This window comes from Nothoprocta perdicaria, unplaced genomic scaffold (genome assembly GCF_003342845.1).
Source record: "Nothoprocta perdicaria isolate Ctin4 unplaced genomic scaffold, notPer1 scaffold_180, whole genome shotgun sequence".
Taxonomy (NCBI): Eukaryota; Metazoa; Chordata; class Aves; order Tinamiformes; family Tinamidae; genus Nothoprocta; species Nothoprocta perdicaria.
The window spans coordinates 277,203-295,433 of record NW_020454983.1 but is presented as its reverse complement, the minus strand read 5'-3'; the positions used below and the strand labels follow the sequence as shown (position 1 = coordinate 295,433).

At 42.3% G+C, this 18,231-nt stretch overlaps 1 protein-coding gene across 1 annotated transcript in view; it reads right to left on the bottom strand.

Moving 5' to 3' along the window:
- PLAC9 (placenta specific 9) overlaps positions 1-7,276 on the bottom strand; it is a 10,311-nt gene extending 3,035 nt beyond the window's left edge. The window contains exons 1-2 of the mRNA XM_026036592.1: positions 7,047-7,276; positions 399-499 (exon numbers count right to left, since the gene is read on the bottom strand). Of these exons, the coding sequence (XP_025892377.1) occupies positions 399-499; positions 7,047-7,104 (159 nt within the window). The 5' untranslated portion in view covers positions 7,105-7,276. The remainder of the gene's footprint in view (positions 1-398; positions 500-7,046) is intronic.
- Between the last annotated feature and the right edge of the window lie 10,955 nt (positions 7,277-18,231).

Here is an 18,231-nt window from a genome sequence, read left to right as displayed (position 1 = left end):
TTTTTTTTTTTTTTTTTTTTTTTTTTTTCTTTTTTTGGCAAATATAGCAAGTCTATGGGCTTTGCTTAACTTTGCAGGTAGTAGTTCTGAGATTATTTCATTAAAGGCGCTGTTAAAAGTACTTTAGAAATAGCAAATGAGTAACAGCCCAGTGACTGGCCAAGCAGTTGTTCAGAAGCTGTCCAGATGATGCATTTTTACTATTGGTTTCTTGGATGGCTACAGAACACTGCATGTCAAAAATACTCCCTATTTTTTTTTTTCTTACAGGATCAAGAAGGAGGAGCTGCTAGAAACGCGCTGCTGCTCACTTTGCTCTGGTCAGAAGCTTGGGGCAGAGCTCTAGTTTGGCCCGAGAGTCAATGCAATGCAGTGCAATGCAATGCAGTAGCTCTTACCTCTTCAATAACGTCCAGGCGCTCGCTGAGGGCTGCCTGTTCGTTGCACCAGGCTGCTCTCTCCCAGCCTCCGGGGAACACGCTCTCAGGGTCTGCAGCCGCTGGAGAAAGTCACAGCCGTTAACAGGAGGCCTTCTTTTAAAGGCAGTCCTGACCCTTCTGAGTACATTTGACTTGCCAAATACCATCAAACTATGTGAGCTGTCTTGTTTATGAAAGGCAAATGTGGGAGAGGTTCTGTTTCTACTTGGGGCTCCTAATAATTGCATTCTTACCCCACCACTGTGCCAAGACGTTTGGAGCTGTAGATATCACATGATGGCAAAACACAGGCCAGGAAGGCTTGCAGCCTTGGAGCTTGATTGAATGTGAAGTGCTGGAATGGCATCCTTGAAACTGAAAGGGATGAGGAGAGCAGGATGAAAATGGGATCTGCTGTACTAGGAGGGGCAGTGCCTAAAAAGTGGCCTGGTAGATTTTGAGAAATATTTTTGGCTGTTTATTTGTAGCAGATTTAAATTTATTTCTTCATGTGTTTACCAGAAGGTGGTGCTATTAGGACTGAATGCCAGTGAGTTAATCTGCCTGCTTAATATTTACATGAGTCTGCTGGAATGTGTACTCAAATGCCAGCTGAGTTACTCAGCACTCATTTTTTTTTTTCTTTTTCTTAGTTGCAGCTTTAAGTTTTCTGAGAGTGTTGTTAGTTTAGACTTTATCTACTGTATTAATAGGTAGTAATCAGTACAGTAAGAGATGAAAAGAATTTCCACCTTTGCAATATTCAGAGCTCTGAGCCTGATGATATGGCTCACCAGGATGAAGAAACACCACCCATCATTGCCTAGGAGAGGACCTAGGGCAGGCAGAATGCGCAGTGATGAGAACTAACTGCAAATGAACTGTGAAAACTAGGCAAGAGAACCATGTAGATGAACTAAGATCAAATGTAGGAATTTAAGAATCCCTTAAGGGATTTTTTTCACTGTATTAACCCAACTGTGGGGGACTAGATCACGAAGTTGAATGGGAAACTTTAGTGAGGGCCAGCACAGCTACGTGCATTTAGCCAAGGAGCTTTTGGCCAGCAGTAAGTTACATACTGGGCCTGTCTAGGTTTTTCTTGTTGTTGTTGTTCCCTAGAAATGAGGAAATGTGTCTGTTCAGAAGGCACATCCGGCCTTTTGTAAATATGACAATTATCTAGGTCACTACGGTAGGACAGTTCATTGAAGCAGTAATTTCCACGTGCTCAAAGGGAGTTACACGTGGCTTGTAAATGTTGCCCTTCTCTGTATTGCAGATCCTGAAAGAAAATAGCACTGTTTGACTTGGGAGCTGACCTTTTCCAGCAGCATCTCTATATACATAATAGTAGACACTGTATGAAGGGGGTGGAGAGAAGGAGACTGCAAGCTACACAAACAAATTTTTAGTGCAATTGCATCTACTTGCTCTCAGTTACTGAAGGAACACTTAAAAAAATCATAAATTCTAAATTTTCTTCGCCAGTGTATCAAAGCATCTTGACCCCCAGATGTCCCTTCCAAACTCAATCATTTTGTGATTCTGTGACTGTTGTGCATAAACGCAGCAAAAGTCGATCCTCTTGTTTATGAGCGGGTACAACACATAGACAACCAGTCACTCAGAAACTTAGACTTGTCCTGTGCAGTGTGCCTCATTTTTTTTCTCCGATAAAAATCCTCTGAGCTGTGTTGTTGGTGTCTAAGTCGGGTAGCTCTAGCTGCTCTCTCCTGTGATACTGCTAGAAACCAGTAGATGGAGCAGAAAAACAGAATTACTGCGGCAGTTTCTAACAAGCATCTGTTCGATGGAAGTTATGAAAGAAGTAGTGTGAGGAAAAGTGAAGATCTGTGTATCTCAGCCTGACTGCACAAAACTTAGTCTTTTAATAGGGAATGGAAAGAGCAATCAAGTGAGAATTACTAAAACCTGAGCAAATAGTTAAGAACAAAAGCTTTAGCTTTATAACCTTAATAACCACTAATCTCAGCTGAGCTTCTTTGCCTCATGGGCACTTGGTGATTTTTCTGCCCTTCCATTTGTTGCTACTCTTACACTTTTTAAGGAGTTCCTTTCTAAAGGAAATTCCATCCAGATTTTGTCTGTTCAGATATTATCATTTATATTATAATATGTAAACAAATGCTTATATATGTATACATTATATACAAACATATGCAAACATACAGGCAGAGTCCTTCAAACTCTGTGGCTGTTGTTGTAGAACTCTGTGGAAGTTAGTATCCATGTTCAGGGAGGTCTTCCTAACTTCTACCTCGCTAATAAGTTGCTACATGAGAGCATAGCGTGTCTCCTCTATCTAATGCCAGCCGTTCATGGTACGTGCAGCACCCTCCCATCAATGTGTCTGTGTTTCATAGCAATACCTGGTGGCGGGCGGTGCAAAGAAAGGTGTGGAATGATTGAAAGCTTGAGTAGAAAATATATTTTTCTATATTTTCATATAGACTATGGAGCAAATTTTTAAGTTAGCCAGTGGAGCAAGTTAGTAACTAATGTGGCCTCTGTGTTCCTTGTGCTCTTTACGAGTGTCCTGACTTGTATGACACAGCTCATGCTGTAGATATGATATGATACAGGTCATACTGAAGTCACAGGCTTCGTGAAGAAATTATTGGATTGGGTTCTTTGGACTGTGTTATGGAGAAGGTCAAGTTAAATGATCATAGTGTTCCCTCTTGGCCTTACGGTCTATAAAATCCTTGTGTTGTTCCCTGTCCAGTGTGGGTTTTGAAAGTTAACTGAGAGTTCATGTTGTGCTCCGTTGGGAGGGGGAGGACAAAGCAAAGCAGACCACAAGCCAAATGAAAGGCAAGGGAGCCTGAAACAGGAACCAGATGTCAAATAAAGAAATCTGAAAAAAAGTAAACCAAAACATGATAAATGAAGGGGAATAAAGAAGGGAATGCATAACAGTCGAAGAAAGCATCCTATAGTGTGCATTCTTGTTTGTACTGTCATAGTTTTGGCAGTATCCTTCTATTTTTGTAGCGTATGGTATAAGGTATTAAGATCGTTTTTAATGAGAAAATGAAAGAAGTAGTAGTGGATTTATGTTCCAATGGGAGAAAATTCATGAATTCCAAGAACCACCTGACTGGTTTGAGAAGAGAGCAAGGGGACCTCTGAAGGTGATCTTTTGCTTAAATTATTCCTTATCTAAATACAGTGTTGGACTCCAGAGTATGAATATAGCTTCCAAGTGTTAGCTCAGGAAATCACCCAGTTTACAAAAGGAATTTGTGAGGTTGATTAACTTGTACCTAAGGACAGAACAGATTTAAGTGTCTGACAGTGTACTCAGAAGTTAGACCTGATTAGGAAATGACTGTCGCGTATTTGTCTGTAAAACCTTTCCCTATAGATGAAGATTTTGCTATCCTGATCCTTGTCATTCCCATTTCATAGTGGAGCTTCAGCTCCCAGGAGTGGAGGCCGGGGCTGGTTTGTGCTGCCAGTGGGCTCTCCTTTTTTCTAAGACATAGCAAAACCAGATGACCCTGCCATGCCCATTTGCCAGGAGTGATATTATAACTCTCTGTTAACATGTTCAAGATCATAAGAAGCACTTAAGCTTGGTATGCTGCCATTTAAAGGAAGGAGGCTAACAGTAAATGTCCCTGACATGCACCCTGCCAGGGCAGCAACCGGAATAGGGGATAAAGGACTTTCTAGGTTTATGAGGACATGTGTTTTGGCCTGCGTTTAGCAATAGGGGTGACCATCACTGTGGGGTGGTTTGGGTTGGTTGGGTGGCCTTGTGAGGTGACTCTGTGCCTGGCTAGTCAGCCCTGTGGTCTAATTTGTGTATATAAGTTATGGCAATAGGAAGCAACGTGACAGCACAGTGAAAGAAGGTGCTTGTGATATTGTCCCAGAATTTAGTTCTTTAAGGGATACTTTCCTCAGCAGGCAGCTCACGTGTACTGCAACTGCTCAGGAAGTAAAATAGGGATCTGAACTAGATCCCAGCATCGCCGCTGACACCCACGACTGCTTAGACCAGAATAGATCACTTGGGTGTATAAATACAGCTGGAGCACATGAAGAGCAGGAATCTTACAATTTCCGGACCCCTGACTTTTTGAAGGTTTGATATTAACTTTTGTTTTATATGTGGAGGTTACAAAGTCCTCATAGCTTAATAACTAAATTCCCTTAAACTAAGTATAATGGATCGTGGGCTTTTGCAGATCTCCTGGAGGCAAAACACAGTCCTATGAGAGTGCAAGATCAGCTTTGGGCAAAACCAGGCAGTTCTGAAGGGATTTTTTTTCTCTCCAATTTCTAGACAGTGCTCTGACCTCCAGCTGGTTAACCATGTCCTTTATAAGAGCCCCTTTCATTCCACAGCCGTACAGAGCTCCCCAGCTTTGGACATTGCATGTGAGTATCGGGGGATCCAGAATACTCTGAACAGGCGTAATATGTTAGCTGGAGGAAGCAAAAACATTAGCTTACACTTGGTTTACTTTTCCTTGTAATTGAAACCAAATGAAACCGCTGCTTAAAAGCAAGTCACACTCTCTTAAGGACAGTACTGAGCAGCAGCAGCACACCCCTTTGGGCCCTGCTTTGCTCTCTCCCCACTCGATGTTTGGTTTTATCCATCCAAGGCAGTGGGTCAGAGGCCTGGGCTGCCAGGACTCCGCTCCCTTCTATGCCCTGCAGAAACATAAACACTGACTCTGCTGCATGGGTGCTGTGGCCGTGTAAACATGTACCTGGAGTATTTGGTAAATGCAGAAAACTGTTTAAACGGGGCAGGTTTTGAATGTTCCAGTCCCCCAGGCTGGAGCTTACGCTGCATTTTACACCGTGCTTCTGCAGCAGCACCCCACAAACTAACCTGCCAACAAGAGCAAATAATTAAAAAGTGCAGCCCTTAAGCAGGGTGATGTGAGTGCATCCCCAAGGGCTCCCATTCCAGCATCTCAGCCATGTGGAGCTGTCTGAGGGCTGAGCTCTGGGAATCTAAGGCCGCTGCTATTAATGGCTGACTGAAAACAAGTTCTTCTTTGGCCAATACCAAAGCATTTTTATTCAAGAGGAATTATTGCCAAATAGAAAAACAGGAAAAGACCATGAATGAGTCACTGAAGGAATGGGAGTAGGGAGGATTCATAATAAAATCAAAAAATTAGATTCTCCTCCTCAAAATTAGCAAAGGGGGGATGCCAGTGCCAGCCAGCCAGGATACTCTGCTAGCTGGAACAGAAACAAGCTCAGATGATCCCTCTGCTTGCCTTAGAGAAAGGATCTGACCATGGATACCCACCTTCCAAGGAAATGCCCTTCTCACTGGGACAGGGAATGGTGGAAGTTGGGGCTCATTTCTTTACCTCCCTTGAAGCTTCCCAGTTTATGTCAAATACTCCGATGTGACAGAGAAAGTGATTCTGTAACAGAGCAGCTACCACCCAGCACAATACTGGGTACTGGTCCCCAGCCTAGTTGTTGCTTGAAGAGTATTTTATTTGGTTAGATTTCACCTGAATTTAATGACTTCAGCTTAAAACCATACTTCTGGGGACTAATGACAAAAATGTTCTTCCAGCATTCTTTGTGCATTGGAAAATTCACAGGCAGATAGTGAGTGTAGAGTGAAAACAAGTTAGAGTACCAGTGCTAGGGTTGCTGTTTCAGTTGATCACTGGTTCTAAAGCTGGTTGTGCAGGACAGAGATGGAGAAAGATGAGTGGTAGAACCCGGGGAACAGAAAAAGCTGGTAGTTTTTCAGGGAATGATTTGGTTGTAATGGAAATTTGCCACCCTGCCATGAGGTGTAAGCATTACGTGTTGTGCAGAAGGGAGAGCAGAGGGAAAATAATATTCAGCCTCAGCCAGCAGAACATGCGTAATGCAAACAGGCTGCGAAGGCAGGTTTGTGATTGCTTGGGGACTATAAACCCTAGACTAGCCAAACTGAACATAGCTTTCCATCACACCAGCAGCAGCAACAGCATGATCACAGGTTAGTCTAGCGCTAGATCCTTTGTTAACAGGAGTAAAATTCAGATACCAGCTTATCAGACAGTGTGTGTTGATGCAGCTTGCTGCCAAGGGATTTGAATGGAGAGTTATGTTCCTGAAACATCTTGGAAAAAAAGTAATCTAGAAGAGAAAATACAGTGTTGTTATGAGGAAATCTTAAAAAAAAAAAAAAAAAAAAAAAAAAAAAAGGAAAAGTGTGGAGGAGTTTGAATGTTTGAATATGGGGAAACCTCTCTATATTCACCCTGAACATTGTTCTCAATTCTGAGGATGTGTGTGTCTTATTAAACCCGCTAGTGACAGTACTGTGGGAATGCAGGGCACGGAGTGCAGCATATGAATGTGGTTTTAGGTTTTTGCAAATCCGCTGATAGCATCTCCTATGAGTAGTGAAAATTCTCTAAGCAAGCAGCATGCCCCCAGGATAGACAGTTTAGATCCCCAAAGGGATTTTTTCCTTATAGAAACAACATTCCCACAGCATTTTGACACACACCTCTGTCATCTTTGGATCAAATCTATCAAAGAAGCAGTTCTTTACCTCCCCCTCCCACCCCGTGCAAAGGCTCCCACCCTTCTCTGCTTTACGAGCTTGGCATCACTTACCTAGGATCTCCTGCTCCTGCAGGACTAAAGCAAAAGCCAGTGTCCACACGAGAAGCATGGTCTCAAACGCCCCAGGCTCTGTCGTAGTCCTGCTGGAGAGCCCTGCAGCTGCTTCCTCGGCTCTACATCGACCGTCCAGCCCCTTGTGCTGAGGTTTAGCCAGAGAGCTGGGAGGAAATATTCCCAGGCTGAGCCAAGATTCTTAAGCTGTTCTCTTTTTCTTTCCTCCTTTAAAAAAAAAACACCCTTTGAGCTCCGCAGAAAGTCCAGTTACCCGGGCAAGCTGGCTGCAGTCCAGGCTCCCCCCCAGCTTTAACCCTTGTATTTATTTACGCGGAGCGCAAGAGGAATGTGCTGAGGAGCTCCAAGTGCTGTGGATGCAGCAAGGGGGGCAGGAAAGGAAGCGAGAGAGGAGGAAGGGGGTGCTGGTGTTTCTGCAGTCCCTGTAGGATTTCATCTAGGGCGGGGAAAGCAGGAACACTGGAAAACACAGGATTTTCAGTGCTGTGTTTCTGCGCAGAGTTTTCAAATTATTTACTCATTTTTAAACCATAGCCAATGTTTTTTTTTTGACAGGTGAAAATTTTGCAGGACTAAGGTTGCTTTGTGGGAGGTGGGAGCTGCGCCCCGTCTTTGGAAAGTGCCGTAGCGGAGCCCTCGGAGCTCTCTTCAGTTCAGAAGGTGTTTGAGATGGGTTAGGCATGATAACACTGTGTGCAAAAAAAAAAAAGTTTTAATTTGTTTGCATTTGTTTTAATGAGAAAAATGCTTAGCTGGTGCTAAGCACCAACACTCGAAAGAGACTCCCAAGAATGCTTCAGCTCAGGAGGTTAATGGGAACCTGGGAAATTTTGCTTCCTGGCGGCTCCTTCAGCGCTGGGTACCTGGTCCAGTAGCAGTGGGAGAGGAGTCTGTCATAATACTGGGCTATAGCTAATAGTAGAAGATGATACATAATCCTAGGAAATGTCCTCTCAAACTGTTTTTATTTCTCTGTGTGTTTATGCTCATTTTTGCCATGTAGTGAAAACCAGGAGGAGAACACACAGTAGTTTGGTGGCACAAAAGGAGAGCTCAGAGTCTCAGAGGAAATAGTGGGGTAGCTGATAAAGTGTAAAATATCTTGTACTTGCTCCCATTCAGGTCTGAATGGCTCAATTCCAAGGTTAAGCTTTGAGTTAAAGGAGAATATTAGTTTTATATGTGTGGGTGGTGATCCTGACTTGGAGGAGTTTCCCAGAAAGTGTCAGCAAGAACCGACAGCATCCAAAGAAAACCAGGGCCCCCCAGAGTTGAAAGTGCAGTGACTTCTGACTTGCCAAATTACAAGGTAAAGGAACAGTAATAAAGATGCTGTGATTAGGCTTTAGCTGATAAGTTCTTTGGGACATGGGCAAAACAGTGCATAGTACAGCCTCTTTGTGTATTTTCACCTCAGCTCTGGTGCACTGTAGTAAAATACCTTTTTTTATGAATAAAATAAATTTGACTTTATGACAGCCAAAGCTATAATGTATTTCTGTGTGTTCTGCCTTAAATCATCAGGTAAGGCTACTGCCATTTTTACCGATTTTTGTTTTGAGAATCAATTTAATTATTGCTGCTGGAAAAAAAATGCATTAATTTTAATTTTCTTATGAATTGGCCTTTAGAGAGGAAGTGGAATAAATAACAGTATGTCCACTTTCTGTTTTACTTTGTGTCTGAATATGTGTCCGGTGTGGTGGACTGAGATTTTTCAAAATCAGAGTTGGTCTGCACAAGGTCTGTGATGGTGTCTGTTCCACGGGTCCTAGAGGGATAAAAGCAAAGCAAACAGAAGGGACACAAATGCTATCCTGGTGATTTCCTCACATTTGGGATGCCCACCTGCTGGGCCACGAGTCTTGTACTTTCAGAGGATCCTGTCGCATTCCCTGCATTTCCAAGGAAGCCTCTTCAGAGGTCCTGCGTGCTGTGCTGTGTGTTTTCTGTCATACCCTACACCACACTATTAAAAAGCAATGAATGGTCACTGACTCAGTTTTCTCCTCAACACACTATAAAAATAATGACATTTCTGTTCCAGACCACCTCTGTTGAGGTCACTCACCCTTTTACAGCACACTTCCTTGAGGTTCCTCCCAAAACGTTCTCAGGCTCCTGGGACAGGTCAGTTCTTCCAAGGCAATTGCTTCTTATTTTTCCAAGGAACTCTTTGTTTTAACATAGTGAGGTGCTGGTCTGATAGGCATGGAGAATTAAACACGTCAAAGTAATGAAAGGTTTTTTTTAGTATCATGCTCCAGAGGTTGTTTCTGTAGTGTGAGAGAAGTTTTCTCGTGCAGGGAAATGCAGCCAGGAGGAATACTTGAGCCAAGTAAGAATGTGGTTTTCAGTGGAACTACCTGCCCAAAGGACTTTTGTCAGCATTGGGTAAGTGCCTAAGATGACTTTTATTATTCATAAATACTCAGAATGAAGCTGAAATCCAAGAGCTTTTAACTGGCAACATGAAATATGAAAAATACAGTGTATGTGACAAAAATTGTTAAAATGCAAAGTAGATGTTTCCAGTGCATGACAGAAGGTTTGAGAGCAGCAGAAAGAGAATGACACCTGCAAACCTATTTGTCCTCTTCTGGTAAATTTAGCCAGTAACTGATTGCCATCGGAGAAAGCATTCTTCAGCACATTCATCTTGGAAATGGCCATATATGAGAACATAATGAGATCATATGAACATAGGTTTGCACAAAATCCAGCTGTTGAGATGTTCCCAAGACTCCAGCAGCCAAAGAAAACATACCAGTGAATGGGGATGTGAATTTTTGCCAGCAGGCAGTCTGGTGGAAGGGAGAGCAAACACAAGGATTGAGTCTATTTTGGGAGTGGGGTTTTGTACAGACTTTCTGTGTCTCCTTTGGACTAGTCAAACACTTGGCAAAAGCAGTATGTGCAGTGATGGTTGTCAGTAGGTAGGGAGAAGGGAGGTAATGAAGGGCACGTGTTGGCAGAGAACACTTGTGCCATGGGAAGGAAGAGCATTTTGATCTTGGGTCTGAACTGCAGCATGAGTGGACAGAGGATATAGCTGAGCCTGTGCTTGGCAAGGGTTGCACAACATTGCACTGTGGTCCCTTGGGACTTGAGGCAGGGAGAAAATTAAATGGAGATTATTTCTGGAAACAGACATACGATAGAAGACCTAGCCTTATAGGGGAAGGGAAGCACCTTGCACTGAAGGCAAGACAAAGAAAGAGAATAAGCTTTATCCTGAATTTAGTGGATAAAAATGGATAATGGATCCTGGGAGAGGGATGAGAGCAGTGTGAGGTCTGTATCCTGCCAATCTGCCTCTGAGGAGGCTTGTGTCCATTAGGGACTGTGGAGGTTCCTCAGGCACAAGTCTAATAGCTGCTGTCTGCCCGTGGCCAGAAGTTCTCACTGGTTGGAGACTGTGGAATTGCTTTCCTAAAACAAGGCTTGGCTTGTGCTACACTCAGGAGAGGTGATTAACTCCTTAACTTACTCATTTTCTGGCAACTGGGTGGAGAGGGTAGTTGAACAGATGCCAAAGCAGAATAATTTGTTTTTTAGAGAGGCCATATGCAAGAAGCAGGGATGAAACTTGTGAGCTGTTTTCAAGAGGAGTGAAACCTTGCTTTGCAACATCTACATCTGTTTAGTGAATAAATGCAATGCCTCCTGTGGTGGCGACCTCACCATAACAAAGTAGAAATTGCCATTTGATGCCTTCTGCAGTTGTCACTCGTGGCACTGCATCCCCTGCACTGTCTCCACAACTTTCCAGTGTGCCTTGATCAGCGTTGCAGGTTTTGCAGGCTGTAGCCTTCAGTGTTTAGATATCTTCCATTTCTGCTCCAGGGCAAATATACCACTCCAATCTGTGGTATAGCAGCTTGAACTATCGGTTATTATCTTGATCTGCAGGTGACAAAGTGTGACATTCTCCTGCCATTGTCATAAGGACACTGTCTTTGATACCGCTAATGCAAACCACGTGGTTGGTGGTAGGAGGTGTTACCGAGATGACCTTCATCTCCAGGTGTGCCCTCCCAGGAGGTTTGACAAGCGTGTGTCATGGAGCAGGCAGCTCTGATCCAGCCTTTTCCAAACAATAAATTTTGTACTGTGCCTAAAGCCAGCTGTGAGTCAGCTATTGGAACTGATGCTGTTTTGTCATCCCCGTGTCAACACACTGAGCTGGATTCTGTGTGCCAGCATTAGGTAAGCATCTGATGGCTTCAGGCTGCTGTGCAGTCATTGCTCCTGCTTCCTGAGGGATCATCTGCACGGAAACTGAATCAGAAAACTGAAGGAAAGGTGGGTCACATGGAAGACTAGTGAATAATACATTACTAGCTGTTTGGAATTTTTAACCAGTTGTTAGATCTTTGATCTGACAGATGAAATTTAGACATTTTAGAATTCAAACATTCCGAATTCATGCATTTATGAAGCCTGGCCACACCTCAGAACCCCCTGTGAAATACCTACCATATCCAGTGTGTATGTGTGCCCATTTCCAGGAAAGGAAAACTGGAGGGAATGAAACTGGAGGTAATATTTACCATGCAAAGGACTTGTGAGGTAGAGATGGTTAATAAAATAGAGAGACAGCTGAGAATAAGTCTGTTTTAGCCTTCCTCCCTTAGTTCAGAAGGTTGCAGACAGATGCAAAAGAAAGGAGATAGAAGCCAAACTAATCATTTCACTATCGTCTTCCTGAAAATGTATAGTACACATTATTTTGCTGTAAATGGAGTAAAAATCTTAGGAATCCTTTTAAAATAAGTGTATCGGAGGAGTTCCAATAATACACAATAATAGCAGGATGTTACCTATGTTATTATATATCCCTTTAGTGGCAAATTTTCTTCACACTTCTGACACATGCTTCTAGGCAGTAATTGAATAAGAAGGTAGATGATTTGTTTTATCCTGCTGCCGGCCTAGTTAGTCATATGAAGTATCCAGTCTGACCCAATTCCCAAACAAGACGGCTGCCTGTTACTGTGTGCCACTGGTCTCTTGCCTCTTTAATAGTGTTTTGCTGCTGGAATTAAAAATTAGCTGAAAACTTTCATAGTGTTAGCGTTTAATGGGAGAAATTGTGCTGGTTGCCACGGGCGTATTATTTAATTATGAAAAAGGACAGAAATGCCCGTGAAAGAATTTCTATTAAAAGCTGGTCTAAGATATGTAAAAAATGTGTGAAACTTTGAAGAAATTAATAGAAGGAAAAGGTTAGCATGCAACACAAACTCTAGAGTGTGGGCCTCAGATGGATTGTTAGAAACCAGATGTAGTATCTGGATTCTTGTCCTCCACCCCTTGTTTTGGATTTTTTTCTAATGAGGTCCTTGAAGGGTGATTCGTTCCACATGTTTCTGGGGGAGGCTGATGGTGGCTACACCTGTTAGTAGTTTGCTACACCCATATGGATGCTTAGGGCTGAGGACACATCCAGTAAGGACACAAGTCAGAATCTCAAACCAAGTCCTCGCTGGAAATCAGGATAGTGCTGATTGTGTTTGTAATGCTAAGATTTTAGGACACCCTATACTGCTTTAAGAGATCAGTTGGCTGTGAGTACAGTTGAAATATTTGGCACTATACTCTGACATCTTGTAGTAAAATGTATCCTTTTGCCTCAAATGATCTGTCCCAGTTAAATCAGCTGTTCCTCAAATCAGACCCACTGCTGGAACTCAATGTAAAGAGAAGCAGAATATTTTTAAAATTGGATATTCATCCATGTCAGTTTGTTGTTTTAAATTTCTCTAAATGCCTTGTGTAACTGCTGCTGGAATACTACTTTTCACCATCTGCATAATAACCAAAGGCTAATTTTCTGTTCAATTCCAGTGAACATCTTAACCCTGAGAAAAGGAGAAATAGAAGATTACAGGATAAAATACGTGGAAGAGGAGCAGAGGGCTAATTGCAGGCGTTTAAGGAATAAGAAGCATCAGAAGGGAGGATAGAGAAGTCATGTGAACCGTCAGGAAGCTATAAATAATTCCAAGGTAATCTCCTCTGCTTTAAACTGCAGCATTAGGAAAGTGAACTGTGGGAAGCAGGTGGGAAGCGACCCGGTGGTTTGAATTCAGTGAAGGAAATGACGCTGTTCTGGGATTCGTTTGGGATAAACACAAGGGTTTATCCCGCCTCAGATGCGGCTCCGCATGGAGTTTGAGACCCAGCACAGCTGGGTCTCAAACTCCATGCGGAGCCGCATCTGAGGCGGGATTAACCTGCCTCTAGCTTGTGTTAGAGCTGTGGTATGTCCAAAGCTATTGAAGGCCTTTTGATCATTTCACCACACAGTACAGCAGTTGTCTACAGGCTGTGGCGAACTAGAGTCTTCGGAGTGATCCTGTAAAAACCTATTTGGGCGTCAGCTCGTTTCTACTTGTCTTTTAAAGGCTTGGTGGTTCGTGTTAGTGAGCACAGCGCTTAGGGCAGCACATGGAAATGCTCTGGTGTTGCTGTCCTGCTCAAATCCCTTGGGAAACGGTGGCACATGGAGCTTCCATTCACAGTGCTCTGCTGGGCTCAGACGTGGGCATCTTTCCACAGTTTCACAGTATGGGCTTTCAACCAGCACAGTTTTCCTCCAATGTGGCCTTTTTCATTTGTCTGCTCCTAACTGACCGTTTTTTATTTTCCAGCCTGCCAGAGCACTTAGCTCTTTCTATGCTTTCTTCTCTTTTATTTCTAAGCAACCCGTTCTCCAAGAGAAAAGAGTGACGGGTATTTACAGCCACAAGTCTGTTTTCGGATCTGAAGGCTGCATTAACACACATGCTTGGCAAAGAGTATCAACATTCCTATCAAGGGCACTTGTCACGCACATAAGCTATTCTTAGCACTTGGAGGCTGGAGAAGGGGTTTGCTTGTGCTCTAGACGAGGGATAGCAATGTTGACAATAGAAAAGGAGTTTTTATTTCAACGTTCAGATCACCTAGTTTGGAAACACGGGGCTGTGTAGGGCTCTTCTTGAAGATACCAGTACTGCTGGAGGACAGCAGCTCTTAAGGCATTTTGAAGAAGGAAACACACACTGCCCCGAGTGTGCACTGTGAATCGTTCACAAGAGAAAATGGATACACTTTTAAATGTTTCCAAACATTTTTGATCTGAAGAGACTTACTGGGGTTTTGAAATTAAATAACTGTGCCTTATTCATTGCTATTTACAAAGGAATCCTGTTTATCTTCATTACAAAAGGGAAAAAAAAAAAAAAGCTTTTTACTTGGGTGAATCTTATAGCGTTATTTCTTACATAAACAGACTTTCCTTTTTGGTCTAAATTTTGATGCATTATATGTGTTATTTGAAGTACAATAGATTAACAGCAATGCTTTACTGAGTAAGAATATGGGCTATGTAGTGTGGAGGCTCCCGACTGCTCTGCGTTTCAGGGGCTGCAGGAGTCCCATCAGAGCAGCAATTACTTTAAACAGGATTTGGGTGAGGGTTGCTTTCTGGACCTCTGGTTTGAAGTTTTGCTTTTGTCTTGAGAAATATCTCATTCTTTTTTCAAAGCGTTTACTTGACAAGCAAATACAGACTGTCCCCATAGTAATTTTAGACCAAGCTGGCCCAAACTGCCTTCTAAACTCTTATGCCAGCAAATATTTTCTTTGAATGGATGCCTGTCCTTTCTCCCAGCTGCTATGAAATATAGCTTGAGGAAACTGAACCCATTTCCACTAGTTGAGTCTACCCCATCAGTCTTTCCTTGGTTAGTTCTCTCAGGATAACCCCCCCAAAAATGACATTTCACTACCACACATACATTGTTTTCTTACAAATATAAATGGTGTGAAATGAGCCTCTAGTCTTAAGATAATTGATTTATGCAGAAACCAAGATGAAATTGAAATTAATATGTTAAATTAGGAAGAATTTTTGAGGCTTTTTAAATTGGCCATTCTTTTTGAATTGTCTGTATTTATTTGATTTTTATAGTGGTTTGCCATTACATTGTTATTGCATCAATGCCTTGCATAATCCTAAACTAGTATTTTGATTTTCTGTGTTGTTGCTCTGTACAGGTTTTAGATTTTTTTGGATTAACTGTAGGCTCCTCCACCCTCTTCTCCTTCTGTAAGTGATCAAACCCTGCAGAGAGTTCTCTGGTTTGGATAGACTATCTTTTCCTGCCCGTGCTGTTTCTCACTGAGGTTGGAAATGTTATTAATTTTATTTAGTATGTGGGAAAAACTTGGCTAACCCTTTAAAACCACATTTCAAGCCTGTAATTCAATAAAGTCTTTATTTTTAATGATAATAGCTCTTTTTCTTGTGCTTTCCAAACTGAGTTCTTTCTGGTTTCAAGAGAATGAAGCACTATTTTCCATTTTCAAAGAAAATTGTTCCCATTATGTTTTTCAGTTTGGCTAAAACAAACCACAAAGTTGTTTAGAAAGTTTTCTAGGGAAGGAAGCAAACTGTTATTTTTCCATATTATGCAATCTTATAGTGGTTTTTGTGATAGAGGGTGAGGGAGGAAGGCAGGCAGACACACACATCTTGCCGAGTTTAAAACTTCCCTGCTGAGGCTTTGATTATCCACCTCCACTGAGTCCTGGTCGGCTTTCATGTGCTCGTGCACCAGACCAAGGAATTTCACTACTTCTTCTAGATTAAAGTGTTTTTGTTTGTTTATTTTCCTTTGAACCCAGTTAGCTCCATACCACACAATTGTATCGCATGATGATGTACGTAGAACAATTGGCCAGAGCTGCCTTTTCGGCTTTTAAACCTGCCTCTAGTAGAGGTAACTCAGGTACTTAGGTAACTTGTCAATTTTTCACCTATGTGGAACTTACTCCAAGTAAGTTAATGGTGCCCTTGCCGTTCCTGACTCTAGATGCCACCAGGAGGTGGCAATAGGAAGGAGGTTGTATGAGACCCTACTGCTGCTAGCTTTACTGCTTGCATCCAGTTTACAGTCTGTAAAGCTTCTCTAACAATTCCAGCACTCTGGAACTGGGTGGAAAAATAAAGGTGGAGAGGGGGCAATGAAGTTGAGAAGGAGCCGTGGACTCCGTTATCATGTTGTTGTAATAGTTGCTAAACTATGGATTAATTCAGCTCAAGTACACTAAATCTTGAATCAATGAGCATTGAATTCATGCTTAAGTTCATCCCTTGCTAAACATGCCCTTAAAGTTAATCACATTCTTACAAGCTTTGAAGGGACATCGCTCTTCTGCAGATATTTGAAATAGCATTGGTACAGCAACGTGCAGTTATTTTGTGTTGCTGAAGAAGCATGAAATTATTTAACTCTCCGTGACCTCTTCTCTTCTTCCCTTCCAAGCAGATTAGACACAGATTTCATGCTCTCTGTTTAGGAAATAAAAAGCTAAAATTAAAACTAGAAACCTGGACCCTTTTCTGTAGAGAGCTAACTTTGAACCTTCCAACTAGCTCCAACTTACTCACTACTAATTTATTAGTTAGAATCTTTAAAATTGAGAAGAAATGACACCCAAGATTTACTTATTTATGTTAGGATAAAATGTTAATAGCTGAGGTTTGCTTTTTACTTGCTTTCTGTTTATAATCATTTAATTAGTATTTGGTTCTCATTGCTTGCAGGTATTTTAGAAGTTAATAGGACAAAATCCAGTTAAAACCGGCCTGAAAAGTAGTGGCAGGTAGAAACATAGATGCTTTCCCTTCATGAAAAATATTCCTACAGGAAATTTTGAAAAAGTAAGAAAAAACTTCGCTTTTGTATTGTGTAGTGCTAAGTGAGATTGAAAAGCATCAATATCGCATGCAGTGTTGGTACTATTACTGTCACTCACAACATAGCATTTGTACAATTCCCGGTTGCTCTTGGTTAGAGTTGTCCAGTACTGGAATCATTCAGGTCTAAGAAAGCCTATCAAAAAGTTTCAATCATTTGTTTTTCCCTTTGGAAAGCTTGGGGGCTGCATTCACAAAGAGAAGTATAATTTAAAAATAATAAAAATGAACTTTATTGCAAAGGTGAGTGAAATGGTTCATTTTTATGTAACTGTTGTTTCTTATAAGTAAGAAGAAAATGACAAGTTTAAAAAGTAAATCTGATTTTGGAAGTAAGAGTGTAAGAGCAGTTTTTGATAACCTTAATTCAAAGGCACAATTCAAAGCTAACGTAAATATTTTGACCTGAGACTGTCCCTAAAAACGCTGTTTTCAGAGGTTTTTGCCTTATGGAGAGTTCCAGTTCCTAGATAGCAGTCTATATGCTAGCTCCTGCTCCTAACAGCATTAGTAAAATAAAGGCAACAGAATTTCCTGAAGAGAGGTTTTAGAAAGCGATCTGATTAACTTCCTAAATGAAGACTGCTGAGTTATTGCAAGGGTTTAAATGACAATAGGGATGTTGCAGCCAGAGAAACCCCACAGATGCTCCAAAAACGGTGCCAGCAAAGGGTGATAAGTTCCTCTTGCTCCAGGGCTGGCGCGTGTGGCCGTCGTCTGCGTGGGGAGAGACAGCGCAGGTAGATGCCCAACATGGAAGACAAAGGCAGGGCTGAGCACCTCGTGAGGACAATGAAGTTTGACAGAGAAGAATGAGAGGAAGACGCATCTAATAATAGTGTGTGTTTACCTGTTTATCTCTCATTAAGGAAATAAGCAGCTCAGCAAACAGTCGTAGTTAACTTAGAGCAATTACGGCGGTGCGGCACCTCTGAGGCAGCACAGAGTCAGCACTTCTGGCCCACGTTTAGCTTGGGGCTTCAATAGATGTTTGACGTGGGCTTAAATCTGCCACAGAAATGCCCTTCTTGCCTAGGGAGATGGTTGTGTGGGGGTACTTCAGAGGGACACTTGTCAACACAGCCTGAGCAGCCACCGGCAGAGATTCCGGAGAGGGCAGATAAAAGGGGCTCGGATAGGGGATGCAGGAAAAAATGCCCAGCCCAGAGGTTCATCAGTACTGAAGTGTGGGGAGTATGAGCTTGTCTGCCACAGCAGTGTAAGTGCGGCTGCAGTAACACTGTCCAGTCTTCCCTGGGGTTCCCAGAAGACTGTTTGCTCACTTACTTTGACTTTCCCATGTAGAGCAGCCTATTACATTTCTCGCAGGATGCCTTGAAGAGGATTAGGTCCCAGTTTGGGTTAGATTATCAGCAGAAAGCAGGGGGTACTGAAGGACCACTGGAATAGGGC